The sequence below is a fragment of the Pelodiscus sinensis genome, chromosome 13 (assembly GCF_049634645.1).
Source record: "Pelodiscus sinensis isolate JC-2024 chromosome 13, ASM4963464v1, whole genome shotgun sequence".
NCBI classification, from domain to species: Eukaryota; Metazoa; Chordata; order Testudines; family Trionychidae; genus Pelodiscus; species Pelodiscus sinensis.
In genome coordinates this window covers 40,626,089-40,641,542 of record NC_134723.1, presented here as the reverse complement: position 1 = coordinate 40,641,542, position 15,454 = coordinate 40,626,089, and the positions used below count along the sequence as shown (strand labels likewise).

At 45.1% G+C, this 15,454-nt stretch overlaps 1 protein-coding gene and 1 long non-coding RNA gene across 8 annotated transcripts in view; one reads left to right on the top strand and one right to left on the bottom strand.

The window, feature by feature from the left end:
* The window catches only part of FMR1 (fragile X messenger ribonucleoprotein 1), a 52,249-nt gene extending 42,913 nt beyond the window's left edge, over positions 1-9,336 (bottom strand). For 3 of the 4 annotated variants that reach the window (XM_075941071.1, XM_075941072.1, XM_075941073.1), the window contains exon 1: positions 9,020-9,336. In XM_075941071.1, the coding sequence (XP_075797186.1) occupies positions 9,020-9,070 (51 nt within the window). In that variant the 5' untranslated portion in view covers positions 9,071-9,336. Of the gene's footprint in view, positions 1-8,350; positions 8,795-9,019 lie in introns of those variants that run through there. The other variant, XM_025178829.2, reaches the window with a different exon arrangement.
* Positions 8,406-13,668, top strand: LOC112543815 (uncharacterized). 4 transcript variants are annotated; one of them, XR_012906951.1, is made up of 3 exons: positions 8,406-8,545; positions 9,440-9,635; positions 11,591-13,668. It is a non-coding gene; the product is annotated as an uncharacterized LOC112543815 (long non-coding RNA). The 4 variants fall into 4 exon arrangements; XR_012906950.1 differs by lacking the exon at positions 8,406-8,545 and adding an exon at positions 8,862-9,015; XR_012906949.1 differs by lacking the exon at positions 8,406-8,545 and having other exon boundaries at positions 9,425-9,635.
* The last annotated feature ends 1,786 nt before the right edge of the window (positions 13,669-15,454 follow it).

Sequence of the window (15,454 nt, the reverse complement as noted above, 5' to 3'; positions counted from 1 at the left end):
TTGGGGGGTTTTTTGCTTTTGCTTCTAACTTGTGTGGCCTCCAACCCAAAAAAGGTTTCCCACTCCTATCATAAAGAAAGACAATGTTGAAATATTTTGTTTTTGACATAAATACTTTATTTAAAAATGAAGTTTGGTAAACTAACATGATAAAGTTAAAGCACTTATTCTGTTTAATGATTCTAATTAATGCTATTGCCTCTCTTACAGGTTACATGCACCCCCTTATGTCACAGCTGCATTTTTATGATCTAGTAGCCTAAAATGAATAAATTAGTATTTAAAGTATTTAAATATAAGCAAAGGCATTTTGTCATCCTGGGTGGTTGACCCGTGGAAAGGTTTATGTTGGGTTGGATGAGCCAGGCCGTGGGCCAAAAGTTTGAGAACCACTGCTCTATATGAAACACATAGTAATAACTGAATAACATATCCTTGTGTGATGTTACTGGATCTCTCAAATGTGTCAACATTCATGAACACTATAAAATAAGGTTTTACTTTCAATGTTCTGAACAGTTTAGGCTAAAATGTATTATTAGTCATTTTATAAATGTAAATGTTTGGTACTGTAAACACAAACTTATGTATTATTTCAGTGCCCAACTGCATGCTAAGCACATCACATTAAAAATTAAAGATGTGTTACCTGTCTAAAGGAGTTTAAAGTCTAAAATCAAGTGTCATAACTAGAGGTCAGAAAGAGGTAGAGGGAAGGGGAAGAGCAGAGATAAAGGTGATAGCAAGAAAACTGTTCACTTACTTAGTATGGCATATACACATTTTGATCATACTATTAAATTAAGTGTTAAGAGGGGTTACATTTATCTTTTAATTTTCTGTTGTGGGTGGCTGAAGTAATTTTTTTCTTCAAAGGAATCAGAGACAAAAGTGAATCAGTTTGACTAACATGCCTGGGAAAGGCATTCCACATAGAGTAGCAGAATGGAAAAAAGTCACAAAGGAGCAGCAGGGGAAGGAAACAAAGGAAATGTCCAGGCTGGCACCATTAGAGGATGGAGGGGATGAGGATGGACATAAAAGGAGAAAAGGTTGGAGATATCTGTTGGGGATGAATTATGTAAGACCTTCAAAGAAGAGACAGGAACTTGATATAGAGTACAATGGGGAGCCAGTGGGGAGTTCTGCAGGATGTGATGAAATTAAAACAAAATGATAAAACTGATTTTGGTGTTAGCAGTCTGGATGGATACAAATTAAATATTCAGAATTCCAAAATAAAAATTGTAGTCATTAAAGCAATGGACAAGGAATTTAACCATCATGAAATAAAAAAGGGGTAGATTTTAACTATCAGCAAAGAAAAAATGGCAACATTTGGCCACAGACAAAAAGTAGATGGAGAAGTCAAAAATGGACCCCATGTTACAAACTGACAGGATGCTCATATTCTATCAAAAGCAAGAGATGGAGGTAGTGAGAATCTTTCAGGGGGAAAAAAAAAAGCATATTTCAATCCCACTGGCACAGGGTTGATCTCATTAAACAGTTGTATACAATATTTTATTATCTAATTTAAATAATGTCATAGGCTTAGCATACATGCTAATTGTTTTTTAAGTGATCTCTTTGGTCACTTGCAGCAAAAGTGCAAAGACACACCTACTTCAAGAGAAGTACCCACTTTTAATCAACGTATCATATTGGCATCAATTTTACATGCAACACTGGTATTATGGGAGAAGGATTAAGCTATATAGTTTCATAAGGCAGATAAAGATTAAGAACACAGTAGAAGACCTAAAACTGGTAGTAAAACTAAATAAAACTGAAACAAGCGCACTACTGAATGTGCTACATTGGGTATTGTATTGTGCCTTCTATTGCATCTATATTCATTACAGAAAATATTTACGGATAGGCATCATGATTTTCAAGACTGAAAATAGAGCAGGCAGCCAAGAACTCAGTTTTAAACTCAGGGAGCAGCAGGCAAAATAACATGTTGAATATCTGCAAACTTGGGGTAATAAAAATTGTCTACCTACTTTGTGAAGAGATTAGAGGGTTGTTTATATTATCAAAGAATCATACAAATATTAAGTAGTAAGATATTATATAAAAATCAGTAGATTATTTTTCTATAGTTATATTAGCAACATATTTTTCCTATGCAAATGAAATAAACACTTTTTTTAAAGCTGTCATTGTCCAAAATGGCAATTTTACTTAATGTATATCCACAGGAACAAATGTTAGAGGTAAGGATTATTTTGTACACAAGGCTGCAGAAAGAGGTGGATTATTTTGTATACAAGGTTGCTCTGGCATTGCATGTAGGGATGTTAATTTCCATAGACTACTCTATAGTCACTTCTGCATTCCTCCTTTGAAACATACAAGAGCCCTCACTGGGGCTCTTGTGCATTTTAAAGGAGGAATCCGGAACTCTGCATACAGCCTGGGGCCAGTGGGAAGTCCTGCTGACTCCAGGTTGCAAGCAGGGGCTGCCCAGCGGGGGCTCTTGTGCATTTCAAAGCTATGGAGCCCAGGGTCAGCGGGAGAGTCCCTCAATGACCTATGGCTCCATGCTGTGCTGCATGCCATGCGGAGCCTGGGGTCAGCTGGGGAGTCCCCTGCTGACCCCAGGTTTTGAACAACACTTCCCCAGAACCCACGGTCAGCTGGGGAGTCCCCAGCTGATCCCAGGCTCCACAGCTGCCCCTTTGAAATGCAGAGGCAGCCCCGGCCAGAACCACGTGGTTGTCTGTCTCTCATATCATACTGAAATGTTATATCACTTTCATGAGGGCTCTAGCTGAGATGAGCACATAGCTGCAGAGATTATTGGCTCTGATCTAGCAAGGCACTGAAGCAAATGATTAACTTTAAACAAGTGAGACATCCCAAATGTGGTGAGTGCTCCTTCCCAGATCCCGCAAAAGACTAAGGGCATGTCTACACTACGAAATTATTTTGAGATAACTACATCTGAAATAATAACTCCCAAAGTAACAAAACTGAAAAAGCGTATCCCCCACCCCAGGTATTCAACATCTGTCATCATGTTCAAGAAATCTGGATATATTAATGTCACCGCCACTCATCTGTTTAAGTGTGTCTGTCTGTCTTTGTTTTGCACTGCTACTTTTCTGAAAGCAATTGCTATAGTCTTACCATTATGACATAAAATTCATTACTCAAACAAGGAAAAAAAATATTTGTGGTCTGGTGTCTGAGCTTTTAGGGTGCATCTGCTTCATATTTTCTCGCTTTCCTCTCCAACTGTGAGGTCTACAATTACAATTTTTTTAAAAGGGGAAAGCAGATATTGATGCAAACTTTTGTTTCCAGTGAGGCTTTAAGAAAAGTAATGTAAGTCCCATAATAAAAATCACAAAAGGTGGCAAGACTGCAGGAGGGGAAACGGACAACACACCCTGGGTCTCACCCCACTGATTAAACATTGTTCTTTACCAGGGCTGATTGACAATTTCTGAAGGAAAACTGGGCCTTTGACAAAACAAACCTTTTATATGTAAAATGTTTACTTTCATTAAAAAAATAATTTACAAGTAGGATTCCCCCCACTGATATTTTAGGCAGTTTTTGACCAGCTGTACCTGTTACTCATGAGTAAACTAGAGTAAAAATCCTTTGTATATTACTCCCTGCTAATTTTCCATTTCCTCCATTTTTTAAAACTGAGTTTTAGGCAGTACAGAATGTGATTTCCTATTGATAACGAAGGAACATCCAAGAGGATACCACCACAGCAAAGATATAAGCAACAGTAATCAGAACCCCTCATATGACAATAGGTTCACCATGCAGTCACTATGAACCGTGGCCCCGGCTCCAACTCTGGCAGCCATCATCTCTCTAGCCATTGTAAAGTACCATAAACAGTTCATTTGTGTCAGGTCAAGTTCTGCCAACCTCGAGAACAGCAGTAGCAGTTGATCTTTGCCAAGGAAACCATTCCCGCCACCATTTTTCACTGGTGTTGTGTAGCAGCATAGCACAAGTCTTTATTGTTCAAACTTTGCAGGTATGTGTGTGTGGGGGGGGGGGGGGGGGGTTGACGTCTTTTTACCTTATTTCTAACAGATGGCATTATATAGTACATTGGCACTTACGGTCAGCCATAATAATAAGGATGCTTGAGTGAAAGCATTTAACAGCTATTCTTATTTTTTTGTGACTGGGAAAGGTCTGTTTTTGTATTCTGTCTTCCATAACGTTTAAATATAAATATATATATATATATATATGATATTTGTTAGTAATTGGTGGGTGCAATGGTGGCACACCACCAAACAAGAGTGCATGACCTCGATATTGGTGCACAAGACAAAACTCACTCTGCTCATGGATGGAAAATCTTAAAGGGAACACTGCACACAGCCTAGTGTAAAAAACACTTTATAACCTCAAACATTGAATTTCTACCCATAATTCAACAGGTGAGAGTGACAATAGAAGAACAGTTGCTGATCCCAGATCTAAATCCAACATCGCATGTCAACAAGAATTTCTAGAAGTAAGCATCCTACCTTTCAGGTGTGCTGAGCACTCTCAGCTCATATCATCATGTGAATAAAAGCTCAGAGGATCACTTCTGAAAAACCAGGCCAGAGAGTTTTACCCATGGGAAAGACAGAAATCCTATCATTTAAATGTGATTTGTTACTTGTTTCTAGCTATGACAGACTATGAAGTATCTGTCGTTAAGTTTCTGACAGTAAAATTTATAAAAGCTATTTTAGATCCTTAAATAATGTTTACATTGTAGTAACAGTTAGATGCCAGATCAAGACCCCACTGTAAAAGACACAGTAAAAACAAAAGCTTCCCCAATTTTAAGTTACATTTTCCCTTTCTACTAATATAATTGGATTTACAGTTTTAAAAACTTTGGCTTCTGGTAAAGAGATAAAAAATGTCCAACATTTTAAACAGCTCTCCAGAACACTACTAAAACATTTTCTTTTAATATGACATAAAACTAGTATTACTGATAGTTTGCATTACTGATATGATGGTACTACTGACCTTCATTTGGGATGATCTGAATAATTCTTTATAGCTTTGCCACTTAAAATTAAAATGGTCATTCCCTAACTCATGCAAGGGAGTGTCTTTATCTTTTGTCTTTTACTCCATACATACTACATGATTTAATGTATTAACAATATTTTTGCTAAAGGTCTTCCAGAGTGAATTAACGTGGTTTTCTAGTAGGGATGTAAGAGAATAGTCGAGTACTCGACTACCGGATAAGCCCAGGCTAATTGGGTAGTCAGCCAAGTTCTCAACTACTCTACATGCATTTCCCCTCCACCTCCATAAGGACCCACGAAGAGCCAGCTGCTCTGGGGGAAGCTTAGATGCAGCTCCACTCTGTGTCTGTCCCACGCGCTGGGCTGGCCATGCTCCCTGGGAATCACGCTCATGGCCGGCAGGCAGGGAAGGGACTGGAGCTACCCACCGCTGGACCAGGCATTGAGGACTGAAGCCCAGGCGGGCGGAGCACAGCAGTGAAGCGAGCTCAGTGCTTTCAGGCTGCGCTTTAGGAGATGTAGGCTTGCCTCACTGGCCAGGCTAATGGTGCTCTGCGGAAAGGTCTCCCTTGGCGAGCTGGGCAAATGTCGCCGGTGGTGCTGTACAGAACACTGGCCTGGGCAGGCGGGGGCAGCACCTTGCATCGGGCTGGGTACTCGGGGATCCCAGCCATGACTTGCGGGCACCTGGGAGGAGGCTCTGGCAGCCGAGTCGGTGTGGCTGGGCTCGCTGCTCAGTGAACACCGGCGGCAGCAGCAGCTCCCATTCCCCAAGCCCAGTGACTGGAGCTCATCTGTTGCTGGGGCTTTGTCCTGGACAGGTGAGCACTGTGCGGTTCAGCCCAAGCACGCTGCAGCCTGAAGGAGCAGAGCAGGGCAAGCAGGGCTCCCGTGGGTGCAGCAGTGCTCGGGCTGTAGCTTAGCTCCACTGTCCTCTCATCCTGGCCCTGTGATTCTCAACCAGGCTCTGCCTGACCCGTGCAGTGCCTGGGTGCTGCTGCCCAGAGCATCAGGCAGCCAGGGGGAGCGCCCCCAGAAATGGCTTTGGTAGTTTGCTCTGTGGAGCTGGAGGAGCAAATAGGTGGGTCAAGCGACCCTCACCGACCCAGCGCTGTCTTTCTGGATCCCAGCGAGGCTGGAGAACTCTTCGCCTTCTCCTCCCGGTTGCGGGATTTGCGCGGCAGGGAGCACTTGCTGCAGTGTTGTCCCAGCCACCAGGGCCCAGAAAGGGGATAAGGGGTGGGAGAGTTAAATGAGATGCACTGGGAAGCCACGTCCCAAATCAAACCCACCTGCAGGCTGCCCCTTGCCGAGCTTGCCCAGTGCGTTTCGCTGCCCTTGGGGCTGGCCACTGACGGTTTGCTGGATCTGGAGTGAGCCAGCCCAGCCTGTGCACCTGGTTCTTACTACATTTCAACTGTAGAGCTGCAGCGGGGGTAGCCCCTGGAGGCTTCTAACCCTATTGACTAATTGTGTGGTACAAGATTAGCTGATTCTTAACAGCCCTATTTTCTAGTAGTAACTGTACAATGAGAACAGTATCAGTTATATATTAATATATCATAAAATGAAATGGAATGAACAGTTTTACAACATGATAATTCTACAGGGTTCTGTCAAGATTCTTTGTGAAGAAATTTCTTATTTTCTCATTTGGACAGTCTTGTGTTAAATCTGCTCTGTTCCTGATCCTGATAAGGTTAGACAAGGAAATTCATTCTATACTTCAGTATCTCCATCTGGAATATGGGGATAATACTGACATCTCACAGTGCAGTATGAGGATTAATTAATAAGTGCAAGGTGCTTAGATATTATAACATTAAAATGACAACTAGAGTGGACAAACTGACTTTTCTGTTAAATACTAATCCTTAAACAATTGAGAGAAACTTTTCATATAAAAGCTTGTTTCTAGATTTATAATGTATGTAATCCTCTAAGTAATCTTTGAGTCAGAGTGGATCATTATGGCTTGCCATTTTAAAATTTTATTTATCCTTCCTATGTGCTAAAAAACAGGCTATATAAATTCTTAAATAGAAGAAAAAATATACATTTCTGCTTGGAGAAACGTTTGTAAAATAGGCTAGATGTACTAAACAATGTTTGAACAAACTCTCAATTTATGAAATAAAGTGACTTGTTACGAACCAACAAAACTTTCCATTCATCATAAACCTAACTTGTTCCGGGACACAAATTAACCAGAAATAATAATAATAATTATGGCTCGCCAAGCAGCGGCGAGCTCTGCTCGCCACCTGCACGATTTCACGTGGTTCTGCACATGTGCAGATTGCTCTGCGCTGGCTCTTCCAGGTTGTAAGCTACTTGCCACAGATGAGTAGATTACATTATTTGTTGAGCCCTGATAATAATAAATAATAATAATAATAATCATCATCATCATGTAAGCCAGTACATTTTATTGTATTGGTTTAGTGTTAGAAAAAAAACCCAGAAGAGGTCATGAAAATTACAGTATTTTTCAAGTTGAGAACTTTCTGTACTAATGTCATGCAATTAAAGTATGTCAAATTTGTTTTATATACTCTCAATAATCTTGTCACAGTAGTACTGTATACTTTTAATTAATCAGAGAGAATACATGTTTTAAATTATGTCTTTCTACAAAGGCTGCCTACCAGTGCCACTTTATTACTGGCGCACAATTTGAAAAAAAAATTAACCCCCCCCCCCACAAAAACCCCAAACCTTCAGCCATTTAAAACTCCTACTTTGTTTATCCCTAAAATTCATACTTTACATTTTCAATTATCTTTTGGAACAATGACGAACCCGGAAGAGATAAAGAAAAGAGACTTTTGTGAATGCTGGGTATTTTATTTCCTACCAGCTATATACAGATCTTGGATTTCAACTGGAACACTGCAAACCCAACAGACACTCTATTTAGCACTTTTTCTGTTCTCTTACTATGAAAACACAGGAGATGTTACCATATATTAAAACTCTCCTCTCCAGATTTTTTTTAACAAAAAATTGTATACAGTATGAACTTTAAAAGAAAATCAATATTATCTCGGTACCAGATCCTACTTCCTACCTCCCTTGTGCTACAGTATGTGAACTATTCAGTTTTGTAAGAGTTCACATCTACCTTGTTAACATACACATGCGATGCTGCTGAATAGTAGGCTCAATTCTTGAAGACACTAAGAACATTCAACACCCCATAGAAGTGGAGGGCTTAGCACTTTGCAGCAACAGACCCATCATGGTGAAGAGTATTTTGACAAAGGGTCTGGATCCGCTCCAACTGACTCCAGTGGGAGTAGGCCCTAACCCCATGCTCTACTAACCTGGTTGCGTGTTATCTTAAGTCTCCTGGATCACAGCCCATTGCAACCCAAAGGATGCTCTCCTGTCTACTGACCGACGCTCTTCACTTCACGGAGCAACAATGGCAACGCGAGCTGCTATCACAATAGCCAGGAATAACTCCGTGCCACACTCAGGGGAGGCTCTCCCCACTGCTGCCTACCACACACACTCGGGTCCGTAACGTTCGCAGGAAGCCGGGGCAGGCCCTGTAGGCCCCGCCACGCTCCCGCCCGTGCGGGTGCCGGCATCCCTGGCCGCAGCGGCGCGGAAGGGGGGGGGGGGGGGGGCATTTCACCGCGAAAGCCTGCTCACGAGCTTCCGCCGCGCCCGGCAGGGGCTCGCCGGGATGCAGCGCGGAGGCTCCAGGCCGCCCCTGGTCCCCCACAGCGCCGGGAGGGCAGAGGCCCAGCCGTGCCCTCTCCCCCTTCCCTCGCACAGCGGCGAGGCATGTCCCCCCCCCCGCAGGGCGAAGGTCTCGCAGGCCCCAAGCCCGCCCGCAGCTCCCTCAGACCTCGGCGGCCTCCCTCATTCGACCTCCCCTCAGGCTCTCCCAGGCCGCCGTCCAGCCCGGGCCGCTCTCCTTCCCGCACAGGCGGGGGGAGCCGCCGCCGCCTCCGGGCCCTCCCCTGAGGCCCGGCGCACGGTACCTTGTAGAAGGCCCCATTGGAGCCCCGCACCTCCACCACCAGCTCCTCCATGTTGTGCCGCGGCGGCTCGGTGCGGGATGCCCAGGCCCGGCGCCGCCTCTCTCTCTCCGGGGGAGGGTGGGGGGGAGCCTCGGTTCGCTCCGTAGCCGGAGGGGTGGGGGCGGGTCGGCTCCGGTCCTCGCCCGCGGCTGCCCGGAAATGAAAGCGAAACGGTCACCACCCGGCGGCGCGCGGGGGGGGGCGGTAGGAAGAGGGGCGCCCGCTTCGAATGTAAACATTAAACCCGCATCACGTGACAGGCCCCCCGATCGGGGTGGGAGGGGCGGGAAAATCAGCTCGCGCGAGCACGCCCCGCTCACGTCCACCTAACGGCTAGCCCGGCGCGCCCCTCCCTCACACACACACTCTCTCTTCCCCCAGCGGCGGCACGCAACCGAACCTCACGGCGCGACGGCATCCCACCCCTGCCGCTCACGCTCTGAGCGACTGCACCGCCACCCAATGGCGGCGCGCCATCGTCGTGCGCCGCGGCCAATGGGAGTGCCCGGGAAGGAGGCCGCGTGACCCGTCGAGGCGCCTGTTAGCACGGCGTTCAACGGCCCTCGGGAAGAGACGGGTAAGGGGGCCGTTAGTGGAGTTCGCGAGGAGAACGGAAGGGGTAGGGCTTGTGGCGCCAAAATAACGAGCGGGCGAGGCGGGGGAGAGAGGCGGGAGGTGCGGGGTGGGTGGCGGTTCGGGACCAGGAGTGGGGGAAGACCCGGGGGGGAGGGGTCTGAGGTGCGGGACCAGGAAAGGCGGAAGATTGGGGAGGCTGGGAGGGAGGGTTGTGGGGTGGGACCAGGATAGGCGGGAGGCTGGGGCGGGGTGAGGCGGGAGGGTTGTTTTGTGGGGTCGAGGGTGCGGGACCAGGAAAGGCGGGAGGCTGGTGGAGGGAGGGTTGTGGAGTAGGGCTGCGGGTGGGGCGAGAGGGTTGTGATGTAGGGTCCGGGACCAGGAAAGGCGGAAGACGGGGGAGGCTGGGGTGGGGTGGGGGAAAGGGTGAAGAGAGGCTTGTGGTGTGGGCTGAGGGTGGGGGAGGCTGGAGGCGTGGGACCAGGAGGGGGTCAGACTGGGGGGCTGGTGCTGGGTGGAGGGAGGGCAGTGATGCATGGCTGAAAGAGGGGAGAGGCGGGGGGGAGGGTGCAGCGCGTGGGAAATGTTGGCTGAAGAGGATTGTGGCTTAGCTGTCCTGGGCAGAGCCCTGGGTGGTTACAAAGTTGGTATCTGCCAAAAGAAAAAACCCATGGATGCTTACATTTGCCAGTGCTCATACCTATAAAACAGACATCCACAGGCTTGCATTTTTCTAGATACACAGTCTCTATCTGCCAATATGAGCCGGTGGGTATCTGTAACCACATACCACAGCTGCCTGTGATTTGCATCACTCTCATCATGCAGCAGGTGAAGTTGAGTTTTCTGTGCAGTGGTGCTAGGTTTAGATGCACAACTAAAGAAGGCCCTTGGCAGTGGAGGACTAAGCTGGCTAATCACCTGCCACGCATTTTGCACTAATTGTTTGATCTGAATTAAAACCCTGCAGGTGCTGTTAAGAAGGGGCCTATCTTCCTCTTGGGGATCTAACCCAAGCTCAGTTCTTCATGTTGAGAGTAAATGGAGGCTGTAGCTTGAGTTGTCTGCCCTTGTTAGCTGTTTCTCCTCCGACCTAGACCATTTCAGATGTTCTGCAGATCAAATCCGAAAGAGAGCTCAGGAAGCCCTTGTTAAATACAGGTGGCAATGTTGGGGACTGTTAGTGCTATTGCACAACTTCCACTCTTGGCTTGGACATTTATTGAAAGCACCATGCAATACAACAAACAGATACATTTAATACAAATTGTATCCCAACATAATATGTAAAAATGTACAATAGAGTTCAAGCAAAGTAGTATCTATTGCTTATGCGGAGTTTGTACACAGATGGTCTGGATGAATCTTCACTTACGGGATATATTCTTGGTGCTATTCAATAATCCTATATTAAGACTATGAAGCTATATCTACACTGCAGGTATTTGTCGGCAGAGAGTATGCTAATGAAGCACTGTCATGTACATATTCTCCGCAGATGCTTTTTGCGCAAAAACAAACAGTGTAGATGGGTCTGTTTTGCGCTAAAACCCACTTTTGCGCAAGATCTCCTATGCCTAAAAAAAGGCGGTATACAGGTTCTTGCGCAAAAGGTTTTTTTTGCACAAAACAGACCCGTCTACACTGCTTGTTTTTGTGCAAAAACTTGTTGCGCAAAAAGCATTGGCAGAGAATATGACAGAGCATTGGCAGAGCACTTCATTAGCGCACTCTCTGCTGACAAATACCTGCAGTGTGGATAGCACAGAAATCTCATGTTTTGCAAATATTCCTTTTGGTTCAATGGTTTCCTTTGCAAGTTACAGAAATAATATCTTTGTTTGTCTTAGTACTGTATCTGATTTTACCCCTACAAACTGCTGGATTTATTTAAAAATTTGTAGGGTGTGCTGTTTAAATGCATTATAACTCTGAGATTTTATTTTACATAAACACCAGATTTACAAACAGAGCAGTCAACCACATCCCTAATTTGGAACCAGAAGAACGCAATCAGGCAGCAGCAGAGACTCCACCCCTAAAAAGCAAATACACTACAATACTATGTTAAATATAAGCTACTAAAAAATGGAAGATTAAAAAAAAATTGGCACGGTAAGGAAACTGATTATAATGCTTGTTTCATTTAAATCAAGATGATTAAAAGTGTTTCTCTCTCCCCCTTCCCCCCACCCTGTAAGGTGTCAAAGCTTTATTAAGTCAGCGCTTAGATGTAAACTTTTAAAAGAACAACCATAATGTTTTGTTCAGAGTTACAAACCTTTCAGATGGTATCATGAGCTTTCGTGGGCACAGCCTACTTCTTTAGATGTGGTCATCTGAGGAAGTGGGCTGTACCCACAGAAGCTCATGTTAGTCTGTAAAGTGCTACCAGACTATTAGTCTGTACAGGGTAAACTTAAAACACAACAAACTCGGCTATCCCCTGAAGCTTTTAAACTTCTCAGAGTTAGGGATGTTAGTGAGTAGTCAATAAGCTTATGCTTATTGGGTAGTTGACTGGAGTATTGACTACTTTCTAGCCCTGTCTGCAGCCAGCCCTGGCTGCCATGAACAGAAACTGGTGTCAAAGCAGCCTCTGTTGGTGGCAGACAGAGCTGGCTGCTGCCAACAGGGCTCCTGGACTCAGCATGAGGCAAGACAGAGCAGTCCTGGCTTGCACTGGTCCGGGATGCTGTGCCTCTGCATTTTAAATGTAGTAAGAGCCCAGCACCTCTTACTACATTTAAAATGCAGAACTGGAGTGTGGGTGGCTCCTGGGAATATTCAGTCCTGGCTAGAGCCGGCTCCTGGAGCTACCCCGCTGTGACTGTGCAGAGTGGTCCTTCTTGACTAACCATGAAGTAGATAAAAATATTGACTACACAATTAGTCAGATAGCTGCAATTGAACATCCCTATTCAGTGTTATGAACAACTTCCGTTCTCAAGGTGTTTATAACTAAGGTTCTGCTGTACTCAAGATCTGCATGCACAATAGGGCTTGAAATCTGATTTATAAATATTAAATGATATTTTATATCAGAGGCAACAGCATAGGGGAGACGAGGTAGGCGGGAGCAGTTACGCACAGGGAGCCGGCTTAAATGCCGGCTCCCCACGCACACCAGCTCCCGGGATGTCTACTGCCACCTTGTGTGAAACGACTGAAATTTTCAGCAGTTGTATGGTTACTTAAAATATATTTTAACATCTTGACTATTATCCTCCAGATACCATGGTGCTACAGGTGAACTATAGATAAATTTTATAACACTACATTAAAGACACATTAAGATTGCAAGGTAATACACTCAAAAGTTAGGAAATGCCAGAAGTAAACTTGCATGTGTGAAAGTATTATGATAGTCAGTCATCTGGTATAATGAAATACTATTTTGGGGCATATAGATTTTTCTGCTAATTAAGGGACAAGAAGAGGAGGGAAATACTATTTTGATACACTTGTAAACTTTTGAAAATGTTAATTTGTTTGTCATGGCCATGTCTTCTGGGACAAAACTTATGACTCTAGGTGTGTCTTTGGACAAAAGCCATGCTTTAATATTTCGGCCCCTTTGAAGACAGTGATAAAACTGTTGATGTCAGGAAGTCCAGTATTGCACATGGTTTCTTTCATCTTCATCACTCTGTTCTTGAACAAAACACTTCCATGAGTGTTTACAGATTTCTGTGTATGCACTCACTCTAGCATGTAGGCAGAGGGTGGCTGCTAGTGTTAAACTTTTAAATATAAAAAATTTTAAACACATTTTGATGTGAAAATGTTTAACCTCTCATGAGAAACAGCATTTTCTAGGACTTTTCCTTTTTAAACTAATGTTTTGTCATGCTGCGATGGATTTGGAATTGCCTGTAAAATAGTACTTGCTTGCAAAATTTGATAAATGTGTCAATCTGTTCTTATGTTTAATGTATGCCTATATTGAAGAAGGACTTGAAAAAGAACTGTGTGGTAAACTCATCTCTCTCTCTCTCTCCAACAGAATTTAATCCAATAAAGGATATCTCACCCACCTTGTCTCTCTGTGTATAATGTTATTTCAGTTGCACGGTCCTTAGGAAATGCACCCAGGGTAGCAGGGTGCTGATATACCCTTAGCAAATACTTGAGGAACAGTGCAAAAGCCATTACATTGGCACTGTGACTCAGCTCTTTCCTAGTTTCCTCATGAATAGCTCAATTTCTGTTAAACAATCCAAGTGAGTTGAAAGTCTGAGAGGTTAGACTTGAGATAAGATGCAGGGTTGTTTTTTGTTGTTAAATCCTTTTCTTATGTTATGCTTTTTCCCTATGGTTTAATTTACAAAACTTTTATGTTAAAGGCTGTTTTGGGTCACTAAATCACTGTGATGGGCTCCTGAAAGGAAGAAATGCTAATTTCTGAAACCATTTGGATCTGCTTGGGTAAGACTGTGGCTATGGAGTGTATTGTAGCCCCAGGTTTGTTCAGAGAAGCATGTGATTCTACTACTTGAAAAGTAAAGGCACAAAGTTTAGCACTTAAGCAGGAGTGATCAGAGGTGCAGCTGGTCTTGTAGCCATGGCATATGGATTTTCTCATCTCTATCTTTGACAATCATTCAAGGGCCAAATTCTAGCCCTGTAAAATGAGACACAGTGAGATAAATATTGGATCATGCTGTAACTTACATTGTAATTGTATAAATAACAAATGGATGTTTCTAAAAGCATTCTAACATAAAGGTTCTTTTTCAGTGAGATTTAGGGATGATGCTATATATATTCATTTTGTGTTGCCTTAATATCAGGATTCCATGTAAACAGCATCACATTGGAAGTCCTTGACATTTTTGTTGAAAGCAACTGTTCATATGACATGTAGTTTGTCAAATTACAGGCAGTCCCCGACTTACGCGGATCTGACTTATGTCGGATCCGCACTTACGAACGGGGCTTTCTCACCCCAGAGCTGGCAGGCAGCGGTCCCGCCACCTCGACCTCCGGGGCGAGAGAAGCTGCTCCCGGTGCCCCATGTCTGCTGGGGACCATCTCCAGCAGACCAGGGGCACCGGGAGCAAAGCCGCAGCAGCGGCAGGTTCCCGCGCTTCTGAGGCTTTGCTCTGGCAAAGCCTCAGAGGCACGGGACCCCGCTGTGGCTTTGCTCCCGGTGTTCCTGGTCTGCTGGAGACCCCCCCCAGCAGACCAGGGGCACGGGGAGCAAAGCCGCAGCTGCGGCGGGTTCCCGCGCTTCTGAGGCTTTGCCAGAGCAAAGCCTCAGAGGCGCGGGACCCCGCCGCGGCTGCGGCTTTGCTCCCCATGTCCCTAGTCTGCTGGGGGGGGTCTCAGCTAGTGTCCCTTCCCCCCCCCTCCCGCCAGCAGACCAGGCTTTTCTTGTGGACGCTGGGGCAGAGCAGCTGGGGCGCTGCCGGTTGGTCCCACAGCGCTGCTCTGGGCACTACTGGACCAACCTGGCAGCACCCCAGCTGCTCTGCCCCAGGCGTCCCCAAGTCAGCCGCTGACTACAGTTGCTCTGCCCCGGGCTTCCTGGAATCAGCCGCTGATCAGTTTCAGCAGCAGCTGACTTGGGGACGCTTGGGGTTCTTAAGTTGAATCTGTATGTAAGTCAGAACTGGCCGTCAGTTTCAGCAGCGGCTGAACCTGGACGCTAGTTCCGACTTACATACAGATTCAACTTAAGAACAAACCTACGGTCCCTATCTTGTACGTAACCCGGGGACTGCCTGTATTCCAAGCACATGAAGTTAGTGGGTTTAAAAACAAAAACCAAAGCTGCAATAGGTAAGGCGTTTTAATGTGTGACATCCTTTTCATTGCTGT